This window comes from Chenopodium album, chromosome 27, assembly GCF_948465745.1.
Source record: "Chenopodium album chromosome 27, dcCheAlbu1.1, whole genome shotgun sequence".
Taxonomy (NCBI): domain Eukaryota; kingdom Viridiplantae; phylum Streptophyta; class Magnoliopsida; order Caryophyllales; family Amaranthaceae; genus Chenopodium; species Chenopodium album.
The window spans coordinates 25,950,001-25,975,589 of NC_137860.1; the positions used below are offsets into that span (position 1 = coordinate 25,950,001).

Sequence of the window (25,589 nt, forward strand, 5' to 3'; positions counted from 1 at the left end):
CTACAACATTATATTACACAACCGATGAACAATATATTGACAGTGGCATAAATATGGACATTCTTCCAGAACACAAAACAGAAAACTTACAGCAGCAGCTCACAAATGTCAGAAGTTTTCCTGAGGGAACCAAGAACTGCTATACTCTGAAACCATCTCAAGGGAAAGGCAGAAACTATCTGATCAGAGCTTATTTTTTGTATGGAAACTACGATTCCCTGAATAAACCTCCAACATTTGATCTTCTCCTTGGGGTTGACGTTTGGGACACTGTGAAATTAGATAATTCATCTCACTATGTGAAGAAAGAAATCATACACATACCATCCACTGATTACTTGTATGTCTGCGTCGCGAATACAGATTCAGGAACACCTTTTATATCAGGATTAGAGCTAAGGCTTCTACCTGACTACACCTATAAGAGGGACTCTGGCTCGCTTGATCTTTTGTGTCGAAATTACATTTTGACAAATTCGTTGAACTCGAATATAATAAGGTAAGTTCAGCATATGGATTTCTTATACAACTTGTCGTTCTCTTCATCTTATAAAAATAAGTTTTAGTTTAATAAATCCAAAAAAGTTAAAATAAGTTGCAATAATTAAGATCCAATAAGTTTGATAGGGTCTAATAAGTTCAATAAGGTTTAATAAGTTGAATAAGATCTAATAAGTTTTAATGAGTTAACCAAGGTTTGATAAGTTTCAATAAGTTCTAATCTAGTCTAATAGTAAGTTTCAATAAGCTCTAATCAAGTCTAATAATAAGATTCAATAAGGTTTAATAAGTTCAATCAGATTTAATGAATTCTAGTACAAGTCTAATAAGTTTGATAAGATCTAATTCGTAATAAATTTAAATAAGTTTATATAAGTTTAGTTCAGATAAATTCGGGAAGAGAACACATTGTAATACTTCGTATATAATTTGCATTAAAAATGGTGATGATAGTCAATTTAGAGTGGTACTTATGTGATGATCAAAGTGTAAAAAGAAAACTATATAGTATAACTATAACCTTCATTTTATTCTATGGTTTTGGGAATAACCTTTGTTTCAGATACAAGGATGATGTCTTTGACCGCATTTGGACACCTAGACACACAACTTCCGGGAGCTTCATTGAGACCATGTTTGAAGTTGACTCGAGGAAAGATGAATATTCATTGCCATCACCAGTTATGAAATCAGCCTTTGTACCAAAATATCTTAATCAACCTATAGTATTTTTCTACAAGCAAGCAATTGATATAACCACAGAATTTTACTACTTCCTCCATGTAGCTGAGATTTCAGAACTTCGTAAAGGTGAAGTCAGGGAATTTCAGAGCTTCATAAATGGCCTGCAACATACCAAAGCCTTTACACCATCTTACTTACAAGCTGTAACCATTTACAACCAGAAACCAATTACTGACTCCTATCTCAATATTACCATCCAAAGTACCAAGAATTCTACCCTTCCTCCAATATTGAATGCCTTTGAAGTGTTTACTGTCAAAAAAATATCAGAACTGTCCACTGATGCAGCTGATGGTAACTTTTTAACTACATAATCTATCATTATCGCGGAATGATTAGTGAATGTTTGTGTTTTGATATGATGTCAATTGGTTTACACTTGAATTAGTTCTTGCTCTCAACCAAATCAAGTCATTCTATAAGCGGATGAACGATTGGCAAGGAGATCCATGCTTTCCAACGAGGTACTCATGGGCTGGTGTAGTCTGCAACTATGACGGTTCTAATATCATCAGAATAACATCAGTGTAAGATTTGAAGCAAGCTAACTGAACTTATGATCATACTTCTTTTAGTTGCTTGAGTTATTTGATTTGTTCAATTGGTAATTAACGAGCTCTGAAGTTAATCCGTTCAATTATGTGATCAGGAATCTTAGTTCAAAAGGACTTATAGGACACATTGCAGCGTCATTTGCAGATCTTACATCATTACAAATCTTGTAATGTTTTTGAAAACTGTATTTTGATTTGAGGTCTGCATGATTTCAGTCATTCCAAGATTCTTACCTGTGGATAATATCATTAATTTCAGGGATTTGTCAAACAACAACCTCAGTGGGATGATACCTGAGCTTCTCGCAGACTTGCCAATGTTAAAAACCTTGTATGTTTACTTTTCATTCTCTCTCTCTCGTTTTCTTCCCCTCTCAGCTCCCTCCGTCTGAAATTAGTTGTGAATTTGTTGGCATAATTGACTAGCAAAGTGACAGCTAAATTCAGACAGGGGTACACTATATGTTCAAAGATGTGAAAGTACTAACACAGTCACTGTTTGCAGAAACCTTTCAAAAAATAACTTCACTGGTTCAGTTCCTGAACTTCTGCTAGAAAAATCTGCAGCAGGAACACTGTCTTTAAGGTATTTATAGCTTTCTCTCTTTGAAAAATCCCCTTCCCATAAGCATATATATCTGACTTGTTCATGTTGTTTTGGTCAAAGTGTGGAAAACATTTCAGGTCTATGTTCGAGCAGATCCTGTACTTCGAAGAAGAAAAGTAAAGCATACCTAGCTTATATAGCAGTAATTTCTGCTCTATTGGTTCTTCTTGTTGCAGGTTTCATCATTTTTTGTATATACAAGAGACATACTGCTAGGTACAATTCAACATATGTTATGTTACCTATTTTCAGTATATTTCTCAATGATGATGTGATTTAAATCATGATACTCTTCGGATTCTTTAGTTCATGACTGAATTTTTACTCACAGAGTGTATGAAAGATCTAGAAATGGCAAAAGGAAGGGTGAATTCACACGTTTTACTAATTCCGAGTTAACAAGCATCATCAATACCTTCCAAAGAGAGCTTGGAAAGGGTGGGTTTGGAGTAGTTCACTATGGTCGCCTAAATGATGGCACGGAAGTGGCTATTAAAATGTTGTCTCAGTCAATCCATGCTTCTGAACAATTCACAACAGAGGTTTGATGAGAACAAGTTGGAAATTGAATATCTATGGTCATGGCTGCTTGTGTTTTTTTTTTTTTCCCCAAACTGATCCGCATTCATTTTAACAACAGGTTGAGCTCTTAATGGATATTCGTCATAAAAACTTGGTTTCTCTAATTGGATACTGTGAAGAAGAAACAACCTTAGCTCTAGTTTATGAATATATGGCTGGTGGAAACTTGCAGTCTAATCTCTCAGGTATGCTGTATACCTTGCTAAATTTGTTGCATTAATTTACAAGTGTTATAACATTTTGTGTTATGGGAAATTCATGGTGCTCTTCATTTTTTGTTTGCACCAGCTTCGAAGCCACTAAGTTGGAAATTGAGGCTCCAGATAGCATTAGATTCTGCACAAGGTCAGCAAGCAGTTTGGAAATTATTGGTTATATCAAGCTATGTTTAATCATGACTTTGTTTACACATAATCTTAATTGTAGGACTAGAATACTTGCACACCGGTTGCAGCCCTCCTGTAGTCCACAGAGATGTGAAAACTCAAAATATCTTATTAGATAAAAATCTCCAGGCAAAGATAGCAGATTTTGGTATGTCCAAAATTTTCCCAGATGAAACTCGAACCCATGTATCAACAAGGGTGATCGGTACACCAGGTTATCTCGATCCTCAGTAAGCACATCCTAAAACCCAGCCCTTTATTATGCAATGTTTTGGATATAAAAAATGCTGGACAAGATTAAACTTTCCTGGAATCTAAACCGTTTGTGGCATTAGCAGTTCATTTATGTATAACTCATACTTGTTTATGCATAACTCATACTTGTTTATTGATTTACATATTAAGCAGTAAATACCATTAAGAACATGTGCTCTGATTATAATCTAGTGTATATGAAAAAATCAATGAATTTTGAAACCAAAGCATGCTAGGATTTATTGAGAGTGATATATGTATAAATAGTATATTAACAATTATCTTTGATTAGGTATCATGAAACCCAGCAGTTGAAAGAGAAAAGTGATGTATACAGTTTTGGGGTGGTTCTATTGGAGTTAATCACAGGTAAAGAGGCAATGGTGAATATTGAAGAAAAAGTTATAACGTTGGTTCAATGGGTGATCCCCATTCTTGAAACGGGGGATATGAGGGAAATCCTGGATGGAAGGTTACAGGAAGTTCAGAACACGAATTCTGTTTGGAGGGTAATAGATATAGCTATGACATGTGTGAAGCGAACTGCAATGGAAAGGCCTACAATGAGTCAGATTGTCACTGATTTGAAAGAGTGCTTAGCTATGGTGCTGAACACTGAACATGATACAACAGTTCCTGATGATTCAACAGAAATGTGCCTAGTGACCGCGAACACAGAAATGGCTCCAGAAGTAAGATAGCAATAAGAGTCAATAATTTGTTATTTGCTTAATTGCATTGCAGACTATTAATTACATTTGCTTTTCTACTTTGGCTTTGCTGCATTCTATGCATGCATTTACAAACTATTAAGTCTGCAGGTAATTTCCATTCCTTTGTGTGAAACACAATTAGTAATTTTCGTTATTAATACTTTTCATGATGTGGAATCAGATTACAAATATACATATGCTGGTTTCTTTTTCCTTTGGTTACAAATATACATATGTTAGCCTATCCCAAGTCATTTTGGGACTAAGGCTTTGTTGTTGTTGTTGTTTTACGGCTTAATAGCTATTTAGATCTCTGCAATCTTCTGCATTCTCAATATTTCGGGTACCTTGGTGCCAAAATTTCTATGCAAGAGGAAAATATGCACCACAGACCCTATAGATGTCACAGTTAATAAAGAGGTTTAGAATGTTATCCTCTCTGAATGAAATGTTATATTCACACATATAGTACGTCTCTTTCTCATTGAAGTGTATACCTGAAGGTTTTAGAAGCATCTAATAGTAAAACAACCATCTCAAAAAACTAGACAAAATTATGTAATCCATTCCCAATTTACACCTGCAAAACTTTCAAAAGAAACAGTTGTGGGTATTCCCAGGCCTCAAGGAAAGCAGATTTCGGTTTGTCCAAAATTTTTCTTGATGAAATGGATCCTATGTATCAACAAGAGTCATTGGCACAACGGAATTGAATGCATTTTACCAACTTATATGACATGTAGGCGCATTTTGTTTAGGTATCATATTACACAACAGCTGAATGAGAAAAGCATTTATACAGTTTTGTGGTTGTCGTCTTGGAGTTACACAGGCTAAACAGCAATCATGAAAAAAGATGATGAGCAAACTAGTTTAATCAGATGGGTTAGTCCATTACTTGAAAGAGGTGACATTTGGAACATCGTCGATAAAAGGCTGCAAGAATTGCACAAAACCAATCATCTTTGAAGAGTCACAAGCATAGCTCTGGCATGTGTTACGCAAACTGCAGTTGAAAGGCCAACAATAAGTCACATTGTTACAGAACTGAAAGAGTGCTTAGAAATGGAACTGAATGGAATAAACTGAATAATAGAATCTAATAATAATTCAATCGAGATGAACCCGGCTATTACTTACACAGCAGCAATGGCTCCTGCAGCTCGTTTATAGCGCCCAAGTGAGGTTCCATCCTAAAACCAATCATCGGAATTATAAGTTAATTTTAACTTTATATTTCAATGTGTGACACTACTCACACTTGTACCCTGCATAAATTGTATAATTTTCCAGTTTATTTTGATTTAATTTTGCTTTGTCCTTCAAATGATAATGTTTATGGTACACTAATTATTCATTGAACAAGAAATGTAAATTGGGTTTTTGAAATTTAAAGCAATGATATATTTATTGGAGAAAAACGATCCACAATTTCACTAAAAAAGAATTGAATTAATCAGCCCAATGAATACATCAAGTTTCACCTAACAAAAGAATAAACCAAGAGCAACCTAAAAGAATTTCTACTAAACAAACAACCAAAAATCAACATAATAAATTAAGCATATAAACAAACACCCTATATCAGTCCTTAAATTTCTCAAGCAGAACAACTCTTCTGATTGTTGTATCGATAAAAGGCGCGCTTCTTCTTCTTGGAATTGTTCTTGACAGTAAGCACAACCTTCCCAGGCTCACTGTTTCTGAATGAATTTCGAACCGGCTCTTCGATCGAATCCATCTTCTTCTCCTTCTGGATTATAATGGTGTAAGACCCTTCATCTGTTGGAATAAATTCCTCCTTGTAACTCACTTCCCCTCCCAAAACAGCCAAGTCCCATATCAATGTTGCACCAGCCTGTTATTGTAATAAAAATTACAGTTGTCAGACCAAAAAAAAAATGACAGCAAATCAGTAAAAATGTAAAATTAAGAAAATGGGAATTTTTTTTTTTTTGCTCATACATTTTCTGCTGGGATTTCAATTATTTCTGTTGATCCAGGTTTCAAGCCAATTTCTGTAACTACCCCCTCTTCAGAGTTGAATTCAATATCATTTTCGCGGTTGAAGCCACCGTACTGAATTGGAATTTCATCAAATGGGATGTACCTGAAAATGAACAATCATGTTAAGCATCTTGTAAAACTTATAACAAATTAAGCAAACTATTTAACAAAGAATGAAGGTTTACTCACTTGAGTAGAGTCTCAGTAACTTTAGCTGGCCTAGCAACAACAAACTTGCTCTTACTTCTTTGAGTCAAGAAAGGTGAAATAAGGGAGTGAAAAGCATAGTACCAAAATGGCACATTAATAAATACCTGTCACATAAATAAACCATATAACATTAGCAAAATTAGACCATATAATCCTACATCAAAACGATACAGTATATAAATTAACAAATTACGCCAAACTATTTTAAGACTCACATTTCTAGCAACCAATTCAGGGTAATTATCCTGAAGAAGTCCAACAGCCTTAGAAGTAGCACTTCTAATTTCCTTCTTAAAAGGACCAGGACAATTCTTAAGATCATAAACTTGAAGAATTGATGTAACACCTCCTGGCCTAAAATCGAGCTTTTCGATACCTTTCTCCATAAACTGAATCCTCCACCTTAAAAACTGCTCACTCTTCTCCTCACTCCCAAAAGTCTTCTGATACAACTCTTGATTACCAAACACCCCAAAAATATTGTAACAAACCGGGTGATTTTCGCGGTCTTTACCATTCATATAAGCTGCATTTGCAAGATTCTCCCCTAAATCCTCCCCTAATATGGATTGAATCTTGAAATCTTTCCTCCAAACAAGGGTTTTCTTAATCATTTCAAATGCATCATTAACTTTAAATTCTCTAGCCCTTAAAAATTTCAATAAAATGACATCAGTACCTTCTGAGCCTTTACTAGGCAATAAAGGTACAGCCCAAATAGAAATATTACCCTCATAATCTCCTTCAATCTTTGTCTCACCTTCTTGTTGTTTGCTCGATTCCTCGGCTGGGTTATCGGCTTTCTTCTCCTCTGATTTAAATAAGGAATCGGATGAAATGGCTTCTTCCAGTTTCGCTTTGAGGTCGGATAAGGCCTTCCTTTCGCCGTCTTTAAGGTCGGAGAGGTAATTACTCTCCTCCCTATAAGATGAACTCTTTTCAACCAAATTTGGCTTAGGAGTATCATCTACATTTTGGGTATTTTCCTCAACTTTTTGGGGTTCTTCTTCATTGACAAAATTAGCATCTTTTTCAGAAATTAAAACCTCTTCTTTCTGGGTTTCTTCAACTGATGAAACCTCAACAGTCATATTGAAATTTGAAGAACTAATCTCAAAAATTGAAGGGTAAAATTTGATGAAAATGAAGGGTATCAAAAACCCAGATGATTAATTTGGGTATTTTTGGAGAAAAATGAAGGGTTTTGAGTTGGAGGAAAAGGGGAAATAGAGGATGTAACGGTTATATAATTTGAAAACGGTACAATTTTAGTGGTCCCTTAATTCAAACGGTTACTTAAGGTGGGGCCATGAAAAGAGGAGTCGTTAATAAAATAGGATGATTCCTTTGCCTAGGGCATGGTTGGCTAGGCTGGAGGAGTAGAGGACAGCCTTCTTTTGGGTCCACAAACTCCACATGATTTGTGTTTGTCTCATAAGTTTAAGGAACAAAAAACACCAAAACGGTAAACAACTTAACATAAGCTTTGTTCCCTGTCAAAAAAATACTCCAAGATTGGGGTTAAAACATTAAGGGGTAATAAAAGTCGAACTTAAAAAAACAAAAGTAATTAGAGGTGTTGTTGTAGGAGACATGGTGCTTACAAATGAAAGAAACTAGTTGTGCCATAAAAATAAAAAAAAAAAATATTAAAAAAAAAAAAAAAAAAAAAAAAAGAAGAAGAAGAGAGAGATGGAGGAATTATTACTCTCATAATGAGGGTAATAGTTACCCACCCTTCCCCTACTGTAACTATTACCCCCAAAATGAGGGTATTGATTCCTTTTCTTCACCTCACACCGTACCATTACTACATAATCTTCTTACAATCACACCATCACTATCTCCCTTCCCTATTTTCACATTCATTTTGCTTAGTTTGACTTTTATTACTCCCTTAATGTATTACTCCCAATCCAAGTACGCCCTAATCGGGAATAACCGCAAAAGACCTTATTATTATTGCCTTAATATTGCTTGACTATTACCATTGCTACTGCCTGAGTGTCACTAATCGAGATTGAACAATTGCAAACCTTAATGTTGGAATATTTGTTCCTTATGACCAACACTTTTGATGGTATATAAAATTTACTTATAGGGAGTTAAGAATACTGATTAAACTTATGTATTGTATTTGTAAACCAATTTAAAAAATAATTAAAAATATAATATTGTTGATTTGTTGTATAGATTGGGAGTTTTGGCACATTGCCTATAGTCTATAGGGATGATTGGCATTTAAAAGCAACTTGGATATCTTGGTTGGATCATAGCATGTGCTCCTATGCTACTGCTGATAGATAAAACCATATGATGATGTGATTGTCAATTTGTCATATTCCTCAATGATAAATATCAATTGTTTATTTTGTTAAATTTTATGACGATCATTAACCTAAGAAGATCAACCGGTACAATTACTTTAATAATTTAATAATATTTATATCTATAACCCTACAGCATACCGGTAAGGTTACGTATATCATTAACCTTATGCATATGGTGTGTACTTAATTTACTGAAAACTGTTCATAATTATTACAAAGTTGTACTGGTCCAAATAAAATTGCAGTACACTGGATAAGATTGAATACTGCTTGAGTTAGCTTGAATAAAATTTGAAGCTATCTTCAGTATTTGACCAGGATTGGAAAAACAGGACAGCGAAATGCCGGTATGCAAGTTACAGATATGATATCTCAGTATATCTGACAGTCTGACATGGTCTGTTGACTAGCAGCTCTCAAGTCCAAGAATATCTTACTACTATGGCTCCATTTTGTTCATGCTTTGTTTAATGTTCACCTACTTTCATCTGATTTGATCTAATCAGGTTTAATATGATTCAGCTAATTAAATATTAATCTTATTTGTACAATACTACTCTAATGCTTGAGAAATAAAGGTTGGTTGTCCATAATTGAGTCCTCTACCTTCAAAGTATTTAGGTCTACTTTTCTAAATACTATAAAATTTACATATTACAATGAAATCAAAGATATAAACGAAGTAAAACAAATAAAAACAAAGTATGATCTAAGCTAATTTGATGATCAACTATGAAATAAAGACATTTTCTGGAATAAGTTGCATTATACATTGCCTTTTTTTGCTTTAACTTCAGTTATTTGAACTCCATTTTGTTATAGCTAAACTTGTTTTCCCCCAACATTAGTAGTATACAAATTTCTTAAAAATTATTCTCACAATAGCAGAAATCATTTGTCCAAGCTTTTTTACTCTATTTTATCTAAGTTGAAAGGGTTATACTTAATATGGATCCTAACACCAAACCAAACGTTATACAAACCACATTTTCTCACCAACGGAATAAATAATATTTGCATTAATGTTAGCAAGAAAAATGAGGTCATATACATGACAACAAGAAGCTATCAACACTCAATTTTCAATATACCTCCATCAATCAATAAGCCAATTTTAATCTTTTCCTTTTTCAGCCATTTTCTTATCTGGGGCGTGATTATAAACACAAAAAATAAGAAAAGTGTTCAAAGCGCCATCTCTGCTTGTAATGCAGCAAGTTCATCATCTTCCTCAGAGTTCTTTTGAGGCGTCGGTCTAGGTGGATTGCCAGCTGGAACTCGAACTGGTGCCATAGGGGCAGTTATAGCTGGCTGTAGAAGTTGTTCTTCCAACTCAGCTCCTTCAAGTTCTTCAAGCTCGGCTTCCAATTCATCCTTCACAAATAATAAAAATGGTGAGTATTGGTAAATACTACGGAGTAAATGAGATACAGCATTTCTTGAGCTATACCTCTTCAAGTACTTTGTGATTATAAAGACTAGAAAAAAACCTTTACCTCATCAAAATCAGCTACACCACCAATAGGTGAAGCTAGTGCCTCCTGTATCTGTCTCAAATTATCGGTCTGCTCATTGATCTCATCCATTGTCTTGTCGACATCATCAATGTTCCTGCAATATAAGATAAGCAACTTCCTCAAAACCACAATCATGCTGAATTTAGAGATAAAAATTGCAGTTCTGCCTAGAATTTCTTTTACTACTGCACCGAATCCCATAAACCGTTGCACCTACAGGAAACTATGTCTTATGAAGGAAAGATCACTAACTAGTTTCAGTTGAAAGCCAATAGCCCAATATATTAACAATTGAACATCTTCTGGCTTGGTTTAAGCTCATTTTGGACAATTTTAAAACTCGAATTTTGATCAAACTAGCTGAATTGATTATTTTTTAGATCAGAAGCATTAGAGATTAGCCCCTAATTGTTTTAGACAAAGGCTCCTAGCCCCCCTTAGACATTAGATCTAGAAATGGAAGCACATTATTTTTATCTAATAATTTGACGGTAACAATCCCTTATTCAAGACAAGACATACCCTTAATCATCCGGCAAAAATTTGCAAGAATCCCTGCCCCAGAGAGTTCGTGGAGATAGATGCATCATACCAAATTCCACCCAACCTCAGAAATAAGTGAACAAATAAAATATACAGAAATGCATCCTGATTAGGTTCTGTCTACTCTCTAAAAGGTACATCGAACCGGCGAACCCAAAAGCCCACAATCCAATAGCCAGAAAAAGGTTTGAAATGATAACCACCAAATGCAGAAAAACATTTATAGTGAGAATTACTTAACACATATATGGGACAGCCAAGATACAGTAACACATGTAAGTGCACCCACTCAGCGTGCTCAGAAAAATCAAGTCTCTAATGGCCGGCTAGAGACATAAGATCAATGTAATGACAGCAAGTAGTGTAACAAAATAATAACTAGTCTCGTATGAAAACACTAGTAGTAGCTTCAATCCTACATTGCATCAAAGATCTAATCCACAGTGGGGGCTGTATTTAAGGAAGACTACTGCCTCTAATTTCCAGGTTATATCAACAATCATCTTTATTTAAAATTTCTGCCTCTTTCTTTTGGACAAACAGCTTGTTCGCCATAATCCAACCGCTTCACACTCAAGTACAGTGCATATAAAATGATTCCACAGTGAAATTTAGAAACTTTAGACCCACCCCAAGAAATAGAATTATAGCTTAACTTTGTAAATAAAATGAAAATAAGTTGGTGAAGACACAGGCTAGCTCTGACTAAGGTCAGATCAAATCCAAACGTGCGATGTGCCCACATAGTCACAGTCTACATGCCTGTGCCGTAACCAGCCTCATTCACCACATAGTTGATAAAATCAGGGGATGATAATAAAAATAGAATGGGACAAGCATGGCTATAGCAGATGGCAAAGAACAGCTCTTTATAGGTTCCTATCCAAACTCTTTTCGAGGGTGGGGTGGGTTGGGGTGATGGTGGGGGGGGGGGGGGGGGAATCATGAAGAGTATTTGAACTTGACAAATGAAATACCTTATATAGTTATATCCACCCAGTCTAGTTACAGAAGCAGTTAGACACTAGCACCAGGCTGATTTAGATTGGCACGCCTGGCTCTTCATATAAGGTGTGCCAATCTAAATCGAAGACACCTGGGCCAATACCAGACTAGCCCAGCTCGGACTAAGCCTTTCCAATGTATGATTATACCTAAACCTAGTGAGATACTATGGATTTGATTTCGAGCAGAAATAGGGCTAAAAACTCATCTCAAAAGGGATAGTTAAAACATCAAAGCTCTCACTTGTAAATTTGCAATGACATTTCACAGGATATTTGCCCAATCACATTAACTTTTTGTTTGCGAGGGAATTGGTAGGGGCATCAGACTTCCTACTGAGTATATAATATGAGCAAACAGTTGGAGGAATGCTAGAATTCAAATTGAAGGAAGTTGAAACTTACGTTGCTTTCTGCATGGCCTTCATAGCACTAGCACCAGATCTTAAAGCAGCAACAGTCTCTGTTGTTGCCTTTGCAGAATCGAGCATTATAATCTGCAAGCCAATAAAGCAACACAAAATTCATAATTATGGACTAGTCATAGCATGCAACTCAATGTAGCTATATGAACAATTAAAAAACAATGAATATATAGTACAAGAGAACGAAAGCCTTAAAATAATATACACATTTGTACGCAGCACAAAAGTTTTGAAGAAGTGTACACAAAGCATTGGAGAAAGAAGTAAACAAAGACTGAAAATAATAAGAGAACATAGCTATGTACTAACCTGATCATGAATTCGCAGTTGAAAATTCCCAACCTGCTCTACTTGCTGTTCATATAACCTTTTCCTCTTTAAACATTGTATGGCAGCTTCACAGAAAAGAAGCAATGAAGTCAGACATAAAAAATGCACAGAGCCAAAGACCATCACAATCAAGGGCATGGATGCCCTGCTTTAGTCATTGCATAACCAATAGGTTGTGACCAAAATAAACATTACCCATCCATCCTAAAGCTCCAATTTCAAAGTTTAAAGGCATAACGTTAATATGCTCAAATCTTAACTTAATCAGGACTAATCACAGGCCTTGAACTCCCAGACACAAGAACCAATTCTAAAAAAGCTAGTCCTAAGTTTCAATGACAAACACCATGATATAAATACAAGAGACAGCATTGCAACCATGTAATCAGAAAGGATAAAAATCAGTAGATTACATAGATAATATTTTAATCTTGAAAAGTACTGAAATTTCCAGGAACACACCTCGTTTATTCTTCGCTCTTGTGAACTCTTTTGCCTTTTCAACCTCTGCAGCAGCCCTTTTCATTAAAACCTGCTCTTTCTTCTCAAGCATCTTAAGCGTCTGCCAAAAATATGACAGTCATAAATTAATCAACCAACAGTGGGGAAGGAGAAAAGCAAAGGTCAAAGTTTCACCATGATGTACTAACTATATATATTCAAATTTCAATAAGACATGCAAGCAACAATGAGAAACAAACATTATCACACAAAATATTCACAACCTTGTTGCCTGTAACTTTGGAGGTAGCAAGATAATTTTTTTCAGATGTTTCAGTATAACATCTGTAGGAGGACTCCTAGGCAAACAAAGAGGTAAGGCAGTGCATAACATGTTGAATACTGCAATCAAATGAAAAGGATTATGTTCTCGCACAATCAGATGCATGTTGCAGAAGGAGATAGCACTCCCCTCATCCCATAATAAATTTCTAACTTTACCACGATTTTCAAGAGTAATTGTTGAATTAAAATTATTAAACCAGTAAAAGCGTAAAGAGACCAAACAAATGATAAAAAAGATAAATGAATGATGTGAAGAAAGAAGAAAAAGGAAAATAATATGAGTGTAAGAGCCAAGTTCTTTGTTGGAAAGACTGGTAGTTCAAAACTTATGACACGTATCCTGCACAAATTAGAAGCTTTCCCCTCTGATGGAACTTCCCCGTCAACAACCTTCCATTAACAATAGGGGCAAGAAAACGAGCGTAGGGCAAAGTTCTTGGAGTATAGAAGACCCCACACCTTTATTCCACCTCTCTTCATAGTGCTTCCCATTCATAAAAGCTCAAGGAGGAAAATGTAACAAGAAATAAAGTTTAAAGCTATAACAATTAATAGAAGGGTACAGCTTCTCTAGCAACTGTTTCTAGGCAATTGAAGTGATCACAAGTAAACCAACAACTCCATAAATGTTCCAAGACAATGATTTTCTAATCAAAGTCAGCACACTTGCAGAATTTCACAATTTCAACTTCGAGGAACAATCACAATTGACAATTGTACTACTCAAGCTAAGAATGTCTAAATCACAAGTCTACGACTCAAGCTAAGCAATGTCACTTCATCCCGAATCCTCTCTTTAAAAAGAAGCCTCGTCACAACACTACTACTCAAGCTATGAAATACGGAGTACCAGATAGCAATCGACAAGGCGCCAACCGGCCATGTCACCTCGACCCAATGCCTCCACAAGTAACAAACACAATTCAACCATACATGTCACAGGAACACATAATTAGTTCCAAGATCATCTCTCTAATCAATTTTAACCTCTTCAATAAATCATTCAACATCATAATCCCTTATTTCAACACATTTCATCACTAAATAACATTAGTTCCTTTCAAATTCATCCACTATAACATACAGAGTATAAATTATTCCATTCAACATTCGATCAAACAAATTTCACCTTTTTTTCTGCATAAATTGACAATTAAATAGCTCATATATTACAAAAAATCATAAAATTAAAAATCAAACCTCATCTAATTTCTCCAACGTTGACAAAGTACTCTCAGTATTAGCTGCCTCCCTCGATTTCGCACCAAAAAGCCTCGAAAACACACTCGACGACATTTTTATTTCCCCTGAAACAAATCAAACACAACAAATTAAATTCCAAAGAACCCTAAAACCATCAAAGAACATTAAACCCTTACAAAATCAAGAAATTCGAAAAAAAAGACGATCAATTCAAAATTAAACAAACCTGAATTAGCAGAAAAAATTCGAGATTATAATCAATAAAATAAAAAATCGATTAATTAGATTATGAACAGAAAAATTGGGAGTAAGCGAAGATCAAGAAGAGAGAAAATTGGGATTTAGAGGAGAGAGAAAGTGTAGTTCGTCTCGCCCTCTTGTGGGGGGACTTGAAAGTTTCTTCCTTTTGTTATCTTTCTCCGCTAATAAACTGCGCGATTTTTTATTTTTATTTTTATTTTTATTTTTTTGTTGTTTTTAAAAGAAATTTTAATTTTGTTGGTGATTTAATTTGGATTTATATTTAGGTGGTGAGTGTTAATGTGATATAACTTCGTTAGGAAGTAAGAGGAGGTCGACCACAAGAAAAGAGTCAATCAATATGAAATCATTGCCACCAACATAAAATGGTATCCAAACAAATGAACAATTGAGATGAGAAATTGAAAAAAGGGAAGATGGAAGGAAAGTTCTTGATTTTTGAATGCAAACAACATAAGTTATCATCTTCCTTTGTGACGGGTTAGTGTATATTACTCTTACTTTTATTTAGAAAACTAGTGTATTCTAATAGACTGTAGAAAAAAATTGTATTTCATTTAGAATCCGTTTGTTTTGAAGGAAATCAATTGTCATGGAATCACTTTTCAAGGAAAACAATTTTGAATGGAAAACATGATTTTAAAGAAAGTTTTCCTTTGTTTGTTTGATTAGAAGAAAACTTAAGGAGAAAAGGAAAATAAAGTGAAAGAAAGGATGTGAAGAGAGTATAAAGAGAAGTAATGAGTGAAGAGGAAATTGTGGCATACATGATATATATACCTTCTTTTCTAAAGTGCAATTTTCCACCGGTAGAAAAATTGTTTTCCATCTCTTATCAAAACAAACAGAGGAAAATGAAAAGAGGAATGAAAATCATTTTTATAGTTATGTTTTCCACCAAAACAAACGGAGCTTATAAAGAGTGTTATAATCTCAAGGCCATAAAATCAACACCAACAATAGACAAATTGGGGGTAGGATTTCATTACCTTCCCCAGTGACCCTCCCAAGGGGTATTGCCTGAGTAGGGTTGACTTTTGATTTATTAGCGTCGATTTGATAGGGGGTCACACACATCTTGACTTGTTTAAAAAATAATTTGTTAAAAGTCAATTTCAAGTTACTAAAAAATTGCCTCAAAAAAAAGTTATAAGAAAATTGAAAATATTATATACTAAGGGCATGTTCTCATACGTTGAAATTCAATTCAGTTCAGTTCAGCTGAGTTCAATTTAGTTCAGTTCAGTTTAGCTCAATTCAGTTCAGTTCAGTTCAGTTCAGTTCAGCTCCTAATTTCCTTCTCTTATAAAATATTCATTTCAGTTCAGTTCAGTTCAGTTCAGCTGAGTTCAGTTCAGTTCAGTTCAATTCAATTCAGCTGAGTTCAGTTCAGTTCAGTTTAGCTGAGTTCAGTCAATGAGAACAGGCCCTAATTGAGTATTATGTTTGCTCAATCATATCTACTAAAAGTTTGAAAATAATTACTCTCTCAAAAAAAAAAAAAAAAAAGGTATGAAAATAATTTACTTGACTCAAGAAATGCTAACCTAATATCTATGTCGTTGACTTTAAATTTTTTTAAGTATTAACATATATATCAAATTATGGTCCAATACATCTTCAATCCTTGTAACTTTATTCTTTCAACATATGAAAAAAATATCAATTTACAGTCCAAACGACATTAAAATCATTGATCCATCGAATTGATTAACAATGAACATTCGTTCAACAAATTTGTTCGATCTTGATTACATCAATTTGGTATAGATCTTTGGTTGTATCGCAGCGGCATTGTGCGCATTGAAATCACCTATGATTGAGTATTTAAGTATTATACAGGAAAAATTAGAAATAATAATCCCAACTTTCATCGATTTTGTTCCAATAATTCCAACTTTGGATAATTCCAGAATAATCCGAAATTTGGGGGTCCCTCTTCAATCACAAATCGGTCAACGAAAGTCAATGACCTATTATATTAGGTGGCACTTGACACGTGTCAAATCCTGATTAGTCAAAAACTTAAAAAAAAAAACAAATACAAAAAAACCAAAAAAAAAGAAAAAAAGAAAACCAACAACTTCCCCTTCCCCCACCAATTGTATGTCACCCCTTCCCCCACCAATTGTACGCCGTTGCGTCTCCCCTCCCACACAGAACCGCTGCATCTCCCTCTACCACATAGTAACGGTGGATCGACGTTTTCCCCCCTCCCCGAAGCCCCTCCCCCACAGAACCGCCGCATCTCCCCAGTGCCAAAAATCCCAAATTGCTCCTCCCACCACCTTGAAACCCTAGAGGCTAGAGTTTTCGATGGTGGGGGATGGGTTTTTGGTATTATTGAGAATAGGGGAGGTGGTTTTAAGGGGTTTTCGAGTGGCCTGGAGGAAAAGATTTCAAGGTAAGGAGTGGTTGAATTGCCGGAAAACGAGAACGAGAGATAAGGAGGAAGGTTGGGGGATCGCAACACCGGCGCATAGGAAAGGAAAACTGGCGGAAAGGAGGGGAATCAGCGGCGCAAGGGGACGGGTAATAGCGGCAGCCGGTGCTTTTTTGGGGTTTAGCTGATGGCCGAAATTGGAAGGAATTTATTGGTGGTCGGGGTTGGGGTTTCAGGGAGGGGTTTTATTGGTTGTTGGGTAGGGGTTTTGGGGAGGGACATGGTGGTTTAGAGGGGACGCCAAAGCGGCGACTCTGCTGGTGGGGGAGAGACGGCGGTCCGGCGAGGGAGGTGGCTGGTTGGCCGGGTTGCCAAACTGGCTGGGCTTCTGTTTTTTTTTTTGTATTTTAACCAATTAAATCGTGACACATGTCACTTAAACCAAAAAAAAAAAATAACCCATTCAACTGGTATCCGGTATTTGGGATTGAAGAAAAAGAAGACCCCAAAGTTCGGATTATTCCAGAATAATCGAAAGTTGGGATTACTCTTCCAAAATTGATGAAAGTTGGATTATTTTTTCTAAATTTTCCTATTATATATTACTCCGTATCATATTAATTAGAGCTCTCAACTTTGATCCTTTTTTTCAAGTTATCGTTTATATGTCATTACAATTACACTTATACATAAATATTATCATCTCAAGAAAAATATAAGTATATTTTCACATCTTTGCAAATTATTAGCTATAAATTCGAATGGAAATTGAAAATTACGGTTAATCGGTTCATAATTGAACCTTTTATCCCTACTTTTTCCCTACCTTTTAAAAAGTACAAGATTATTCTTATGAATAGTGAGATGTCAACTATACCCTTCAAAATGTATATTTACATATATACCCTTATTAATGTGTACATCTTTTTGTAATGAATATTGTTTGGATAATTATACCATCTAAAATATTTATATTCACTTATATATTTACCCTCATTAATATAATTATCTTTTTTTAAAAAAAGTATTTTTAAAAATAGTACGTGGACATATATACCCCTAAATTATACTACCTCCGTTAACATTAAGTTGCAACTTTGGAATATTTTATGTCTCTCAAATAATACCCCAAAGTTGCAACTAAATGTTAACGGAGGTAATATTTGTTTATAGGTTTTCTATCACTGAATTTGCCAATAACTTAGTTTGTAATGTAAGGCAAAATCGAAAGAGATTTTAGATGTGGCTAGCTATGGCGCGCGCATCGCGCGTGTTGGCTACCTTAGTACAATGAAGGGTGGGAAAATAGCAACCCGAAATTATAGCTAATCACTTAACTAAAATCATTCTTGACTAGTTAACCACTTGACCAAACTTGATTTTTTTACTGTACAACCCTCGTGTTAAGTAGCTATAGCCTATAGGGCTGTTAGGTGTAAATGAGCTTAAAGCAAGTTTAGCCCTAAGTCATAGGGTGACATCATTATTTTGAGTCTTAAGACTTATGGTTAAGACTTTTTCCATTTTTCTTCAAAAATCTCAAGCAAGTCTCAAATTGAGTTTTGAAATCCCAAGACTCAGCTTAAGACTTGATATTAGGACCCACTTCTCCCACCTCACTTTTATTTTTATCATCCTTTTTTTTTTTACACTTTTCTACTTATAGTATGTCAAATATTTAAGTCTTAGTGCTAAAGTGATTAATTTGTGTAAGTCTTAATGAGCCTTAACGAGAATTTGATGATATCATTTTTAATGCGGACCACAAAAAATGACGTCACATTCAAGTCTTAAGACTTGAGGCTAAACTTGCTCTTACGTCTTCCTCCTCTACCCAATGAGGAATTCTTGGTCTATACTAAATTAGTAAGTTGAGTTCACTTTGGACTCAACTAAGGGCAGAAAAGTAATTGCAACTATCTCTGTTGTTTTATCTTAGAAAAACAAAAGGTGGATTTCGAAAATTAAGAGAAGAGAGAGAAAGCAACACCTTTTGAGAAGGGCGAGTCGAGAACGACGAAATCGAAGTACAATTCCAGTAATATTCCTGTAAGTGGTCTAGGCGAGAGAGGAGAAAGAAAGCATTTGCGAATTCCACTTGAGGTTTATGGGGTATGTTTACATTGATACTGGTAATTGGTTTGTGATGCGATTTGGGAAGTTGTTGGTATTGGTATGATACAATTCAGCTACCATTCAGTTACAAGCAACTTGGTTACAATTCAATTCAATTCATTTCCCCGCCATTGCTAGTGAAATTTGGGGAGGTAAGGTACAAAAGTTACTGACATCAGGTCCCTCCTCCCTTTTACTCTTTTACTCCCTCCGTTTTTATATTTTTTTTATACATCATTTTGAAAATTGCACTATTCACATATATAGTTTACTTTATTTTTTCACCTATAAAAAATAAATAAACATTATTATATAATATATCATTATATTTGTCATAATGTTTAGTTTCATAATATAATTTTGTTTCAATTTTTACTAATACACAATTAAAGATATTAATGGTCAAAGTAGTGTCTCGACAAATGTGTCGGTCAAACTAATGCATAAAAAAAAAACAAAAACAAAAACAGAGGGAGTATGTTTTCATTCAACCTTTTCATTTTCCTTTTTTATTAAAAAAAATAAATAAAGTTAGTTGGAATCAACTTAGTATAGACCAAAAATTCCTCCTACCCAATGAACTCGAATCCTACCAAGTGTTTTCGAGTTGTATTAATTAACCGTATTAGACTTTTGAACTTGCTAATTGTAAGTTTGTAACGATTTATTTACGCAATTATCCGATATGTAACTTAGATGAGTTTGATCCAATAATCATCCAATGACTAGTTTGTACAAAGTAAATAATAATACTGATAGAGTATAAAACATATTCCTGAGCCTCAACCATTAGCTTAACCTTTTGGTTGAGATGGTCCTCTAACATGGTATCAGAGCCAGCGTGACACAAAGGTCACGGGTTTGAATCTCATCCACCCCCCACTTTCAAGTGGAATATTAAGCGTTGGGTATGAGGGAGACCCATGCTGCATCCACACTTCTAGCCCAAACGGGCTCTCGTGTGAGGGGGCGTGATAGAGTATAAAACAAGAGTATAAAACAGGAAAATTATAAGATGCACCATGGTGCACCTTAAACTGTATGCTCCACCACTCGTTTGACGCCACGTGTTTAATAATTTGCCAGCTGTAATTTTCTTCTATCTAATATCAATGTTCTTCTCCTTTCTTTTTCACGTTTCTTTCATTTTTCTATCATTTCCTTATTTCTCAATTTCTTTTCTTTAATTCTCTTATTCTTAAACTTTTCTGATTTTTTTAAAAATGATACATAATTTCTCTCTCCTCAATTTTCTCTCTCCTCTATTTTTCTCTCTTCAATTCCATTGTTGATTCCTCTATTTTTCTTAAATTTGTTCATTACTACTGTGTACATCTATGGATTTAATTTCTAGATCTGAAGTTCTCAACAATGCAGGTTTGATTTCTTATTTCAATTGCTAATTTTCGCTGATTAGGTTTTGTTAATGCTATTTGTTAATTTTACATTTGCTATAGATTCTATTAATATTTTTGAGCAATTGTTGATTCAAACTCATCATATAATTATTAGGTTTAATTATTTGTAATTTTATATAATTCAATTGGTTAATTGATGAACTAGTTAAATGATTGATTAATTTTAATAAAGTTGCTGAAATTTGAGATTAGATTTTGATCTCTCATTGTATTTTTATTAATTTGTGATGAATTTGATAACTTGTTGATTAAACTATTGATGCATTATGTTTGAGTTTAATATGATTATGATTATGGCGTAATTGTAAGGTTTAATTAGTTATCATTTCATATAATTCAATTGATTAATTGATGAACTAACCAAACGATTATCAATTTTAGATAAGATGTTGGAATTTGCAATGAGATTTTGATTTCTCAATCTATTTTTATTTATCTATGACGAATTTGATCATTGTTGATTAAACTCTTCATGAATTTTGTTTTATATGATTTTGAGCATTCAGTTCATATGATTTTTGAACTTGATTTTGATATTTGATTATAATTTCTTTTTTTTTTTTCCCGTATTTGAACTTTGTTGTTTTATTTTTGAACTCCAGTAATGGTTATTATGAACTGTGTTTGTTTATTGCAGTTATAACATATGAAGTTGTTTATAAGGAAAGTCTGAAGGCTGAGGAGCATTCTAAGCAGTTTCTTCAGATGCAGATGTTTTTGAAGGGTGTTCAGTGGTTTGTGGTTGGAGTTCAGAAGTTTTTTTTAGGGGGTTCAGAGGTTTTTGTAGGGTGTTCGATGGTTTGTGGTAGGGGTTCAGAGGTTTTTGTAGGGTGTTCAGCGATTTGTGGTTGTGGTTCAGAATTTTTTGTAGGGTGTTCAGTGGTTTGTGGTTGGGGTTCAGAAGTTTTTATAGCGTATTTAGTGGTTTGGGGTTGGGGTTTAGAGGTTTTTATAAGGGGTTTAAAGGTTTTGTAGGGTGTTAATGGTTCGTGGTTGGGGTTCGGAAGTTTTTGCAGGATGTTCAGTGGTTTGTGGTTGGGGTTCAAACGTTTTTATAGGGTGTTCAGTGGTTCGTGGTTGGGGTTAAGAATTATTTTTAGGGTGTTCAGTGGTTTGTGGTTAGGGTTCAAAAGTTTTTGTAGGGGGTTCAGAGGTTTTTGTAGGGTGTTTAGTGGTTCGTGGTTGGGGTTCAAAAGTTTTGTAGGGAGTTCAAAGGTTTTTGTAGGGTCTTCAGTGGTTCGTGGTTGGGGTTCAGAAGTTTTTATAGGGTGGTCAATGGTTTGTGGTTGGGGTTCAGAAGTGTTTTTAGGGTGTTCAATGGTTTGTAGTTGGGGTTCAGAAGTTTTTGTAGGGTGTTTAGTGGTTCGTGGTTGGGGTTCAGAAGTTTTTTGTAGGGGTTCAAAGGTTTTTGTAAGATGTTCAGCGGTTTGTGGCTGGGATTCAGAAGTATTTTTAGGGTTTTCAATGGTTTGTGGTTGAGCTGAGGTTCAAAAGTTTTTGTAGGAGGTTTAGGTGTTTTGGTAGGGTATTCAGTGGTTTTTGGTTAGGGTTTAGAGGTTTTTGAAGGGTGTTTAGTGGTTTGTAATTGGGGTTTAGAAGTTTTTGTAGGGGGTTTAGAGGTTTTTGAAGGTGGTTAAAATGTTTTTATTTGAAGGGTGTTAATTGGTTTGTAATTGGGGTTCAGAAGTATTTGTAGGGGGTTTAGAGGGTTTTTTTAGGTTGGTTTAGTGTTTTCTGGTGGCTTATCAGAAAATTCTTGGGGCATGCATATTGAAAGTTTATGGGGGCTTTTGTGTTGCATCTAGTGTTTTATTAGAAGTTCCGGGGGATGTTCAGAAATTTCTTGAAGGTGTTCATTAGTTGGTCTATAATTAAACATTAAACAACAAAAGAAGGAAATACACAACATCCAAATAAATTATTATTTCATACCAAAATACTTGATAAAATTATACACAAATTATTGCTTCATACAACACAGATTTATGGACATAAAAGGCAAAGTATATGAAGATCAAACAGGAAATATATGAACAAAAATATGAAGGGGAACGATTAACATTTGCTAATTTTATTGCACACTCCACCAAAATTGGTCTAAAAGCTTAAAAAAAAAAAACAACAACAACAATTATCCATATTTTATTTTACAAAATACAAGAAACTTTATACTTGTATTAAAGTGGAGAGAAAGTAGAGTTCAATTGTTGAAAGTTTTAGAGCTTCTAGTAATTTAGAGGTAAAAAAAAAAAAAAAGGGAGAAGTAAAATTGTCAATGAGGGAAACAAAAAATAATCTAAAAAAAAAAATTAATACGAAAAGGTTGTTGAAAGTTTTAATTTAGATTTTCAAAGAAAAAAGATAATATCAAAATTCAGTAGTGAAAACAAAAAAAAATGGATGGGCTTCTTACAATTGGGCATGGGCTTCTTTATGTTGGGCACATATTCTTCTGGGCTGAGAGCATAATAGGTGCACCATGGTGTATGTAATACCAATTGTATAAAACATATTCCTAGGCCTCAACCATTAGCTTAAGCTTTTGGTTGAGATGGTCCTCTAACAAATACAAATTCTTGAATGGACCTGGTTCACACTAATTTATCGTGGACCACTAACATTAGAGAAATTATGGTTGTTTTATTAATGAAAAAAAAGTCACTATAATAAAATAAAGGCCACTATGTTGAAAATAAAAGTCATTTTGGTAATATATAGGTTATAAGAGGTTAATTTTTTTAAATGTTAAAATTAGGGTCATAACGTCGTACTTCAAGTTCACAATAGTTTTAAACGTTATACAACTTTTAATAAAGGTTACTATGTTAAAAATAAGGTCACTGTGTTAAAAATAAAGGTCACTATGTTCAATATAATGTCAGTTGCGTGTGGATAAACCTCGGATCCACAATAATATTATTGTGAACCAGGTCCACGCAAGTATTTCTGAATTAATAATAGGTAAAAACTAACAAACATCCCGAAAGCGTTGAATAAAATAACCAAAAGTAGAAATAATAAATTAAACTAAATATTAGTTACACCGATCGACGCGTGATTGTGACATATATTTCTAAATTAATATTATTTTAATTAGAAAATATTTTAAATGTTTATCTAATGCCCCGAAAACATTCGTTAACAAAATCCTTAATGCGGAGTAATAATACCGATTTTATTGAGACACGCACAAAACTAGGTAGGTACATGATGCTTTCATCCATTCATTTATGAAGTGATGACAGGCAACTAGGCAAGGCAAGTAGAACCAAGTAGGTGCCGCTTTATTATTTAGATTTTGCACCAACAAGGACCTATTACTTTCAACTTTATACTGACCAAGGACACTTTGATTTCCCACAAATTATATGATCGTCCAAAAACTTAAAAAGACAAAATTGTCATGAAAATAGCGAAAATGAGCAGGGAAATCTTCTGTTACAAGAGCAGTCATAATAATTGAATAGATTCCACGTCATTTTGAAGCAACGTGTCACTTATTCTGTTTTAGCATGCAATTCTAACTTGTTACGCATTGCTTACACGACTTACTCATAGCCACCTTGCTCAGCCTACCCACTCAAACTCAGTGATACTATTTTAAATCCAACCACTCAGTGCTCTATACTCACTCACTGCGATTTTATTTACTTGATTAATTTAAAATGGTTGTTAATTACGTATTGCTTTACTTGAATTATTTCTTCGCTTCATAATAAATTAATAATTGTAACAACTTGCTTGTGTATTATATGTGTCAATATGTAATTTTAATCATTCACAGTGAGAAGTATAAAAAGTTGATACTTCGTGTGTGTATATATTATATATATATATATATATATATATATATATATATATATATATATATATATATATATATATGGTATTATAGTCACATTAAGTATACAAATAGTGCAACAATCAAATTGTTACGATTATATTTAAACAAAAAGCTATATTCGAAGGTAATATATGAATAATGAAATTGTTAATTATTGTGTGATGAATAGAGTATATCTACATAGTCAATTATCTTATTGAAAGACTTTATGTGGTTCTTTTAGAGCTTGTTTGACATTGTTTTTTGTTTTCAATTTTCATTTTTTTTTATTTTAAAAAAAAAAAAATCAAAATCCAAAATCAAAAAACAAGAAAAAGGTGTTTTCACTTTTATGTTGTCAATTTATAAAATCATTATAATTTTAAAAAGTTTGACTAATTTTTGATTCATTATATGATATATATCATATGATTTTGAAAAACTAAAAAACAGAAAAACATAGTGATGCTAAACGGAGCCTTAGTTAGTGTGTGTGTGTTTTTTTAAAGAACCTATTGATTTGTTTAACAGAAACATAATGTGATTTCCCAGAAAAAAAACAAATATACACTGTGTAATTTACTTTAAAGTAAATACTTATGTGGCAGTTTGGGGGGTGGTGTAGTCGAAGTTTTGCGTTCGGCGATCTAGTGGTGGTGACAGTTAGAAGGAGGAGAGAAAGAGGGAGGGTCATGGGCGGTGATTTGGGAATCTGACGTGGTCGAGGTGGAGATGGCACAATGTCACCGGCAATTAGGGGAGCCTGCGTAGCGTCACCGGCGGTCGAAGGAACCCGAGTTAGTGTCGTCAGAACGGGTGATGGTGGCTGAGCAGGTGGGGGTGGTTGGGCTAGTTTTTTTTTTTTTTTTTTTTTTTTTTTTTTTTATAACAA

General features: G+C 34.3%; 3 protein-coding genes across 3 annotated transcripts in view; 1 reads left to right on the plus strand and 2 right to left on the minus strand.

Moving 5' to 3' along the window:
* LOC145619421 (putative LRR receptor-like serine/threonine-protein kinase At1g05700) overlaps window positions 1-4,627 on the plus strand; it is a 14,792-nt gene extending 10,165 nt beyond the window's left edge. The window contains exons 2-13 of the mRNA XM_081674107.1: window positions 1-499; window positions 1,064-1,539; window positions 1,634-1,772; window positions 1,895-1,966; window positions 2,059-2,130; window positions 2,305-2,385; window positions 2,467-2,622; window positions 2,738-2,948; window positions 3,047-3,173; window positions 3,277-3,333; window positions 3,415-3,604; window positions 3,922-4,627. The exon at window positions 1-499 is cut by the window's left edge and continues 48 nt beyond it. Coding sequence (XP_081530233.1) covers window positions 1-499; window positions 1,064-1,539; window positions 1,634-1,772; window positions 1,895-1,966; window positions 2,059-2,130; window positions 2,305-2,385; window positions 2,467-2,622; window positions 2,738-2,948; window positions 3,047-3,173; window positions 3,277-3,333; window positions 3,415-3,604; window positions 3,922-4,330 — 2,489 coding nt within the window. The 3' untranslated portion in view covers window positions 4,331-4,627. The remainder of the gene's footprint in view (window positions 500-1,063; window positions 1,540-1,633; window positions 1,773-1,894; window positions 1,967-2,058; window positions 2,131-2,304; window positions 2,386-2,466; window positions 2,623-2,737; window positions 2,949-3,046; window positions 3,174-3,276; window positions 3,334-3,414; window positions 3,605-3,921) is intronic.
* Window positions 4,628-5,781: 1,154 nt separating this feature from the next.
* LOC145620603 (patellin-4-like) lies at window positions 5,782-7,755 on the minus strand. The gene is made up of 4 exons (XM_081675303.1): window positions 6,775-7,755; window positions 6,539-6,663; window positions 6,308-6,452; window positions 5,782-6,200 (listed from the first exon to the last, which is right to left on the minus strand). Exons 1-4 carry the CDS (start codon window positions 7,648-7,650, stop codon window positions 5,943-5,945), a joined length of 1,404 nt encoding a protein of 467 aa, XP_081531429.1. The 5' UTR covers window positions 7,651-7,755; the 3' UTR covers window positions 5,782-5,942.
* Window positions 7,756-9,889: 2,134 nt separating this feature from the next.
* On the minus strand, window positions 9,890-15,150 carry LOC145620577 (vacuolar protein sorting-associated protein 32 homolog 1-like). The gene is made up of 7 exons (XM_081675271.1): window positions 14,924-15,150; window positions 14,695-14,801; window positions 13,171-13,270; window positions 12,688-12,773; window positions 12,359-12,450; window positions 10,386-10,500; window positions 9,890-10,263 (listed from the first exon to the last, which is right to left on the minus strand). Exons 2-7 carry the CDS (start codon window positions 14,788-14,790, stop codon window positions 10,075-10,077), a joined length of 678 nt encoding a protein of 225 aa, XP_081531397.1. The 5' UTR covers window positions 14,791-14,801; window positions 14,924-15,150; the 3' UTR covers window positions 9,890-10,074.
* Between the last annotated feature and the right edge of the window lie 10,439 nt (window positions 15,151-25,589).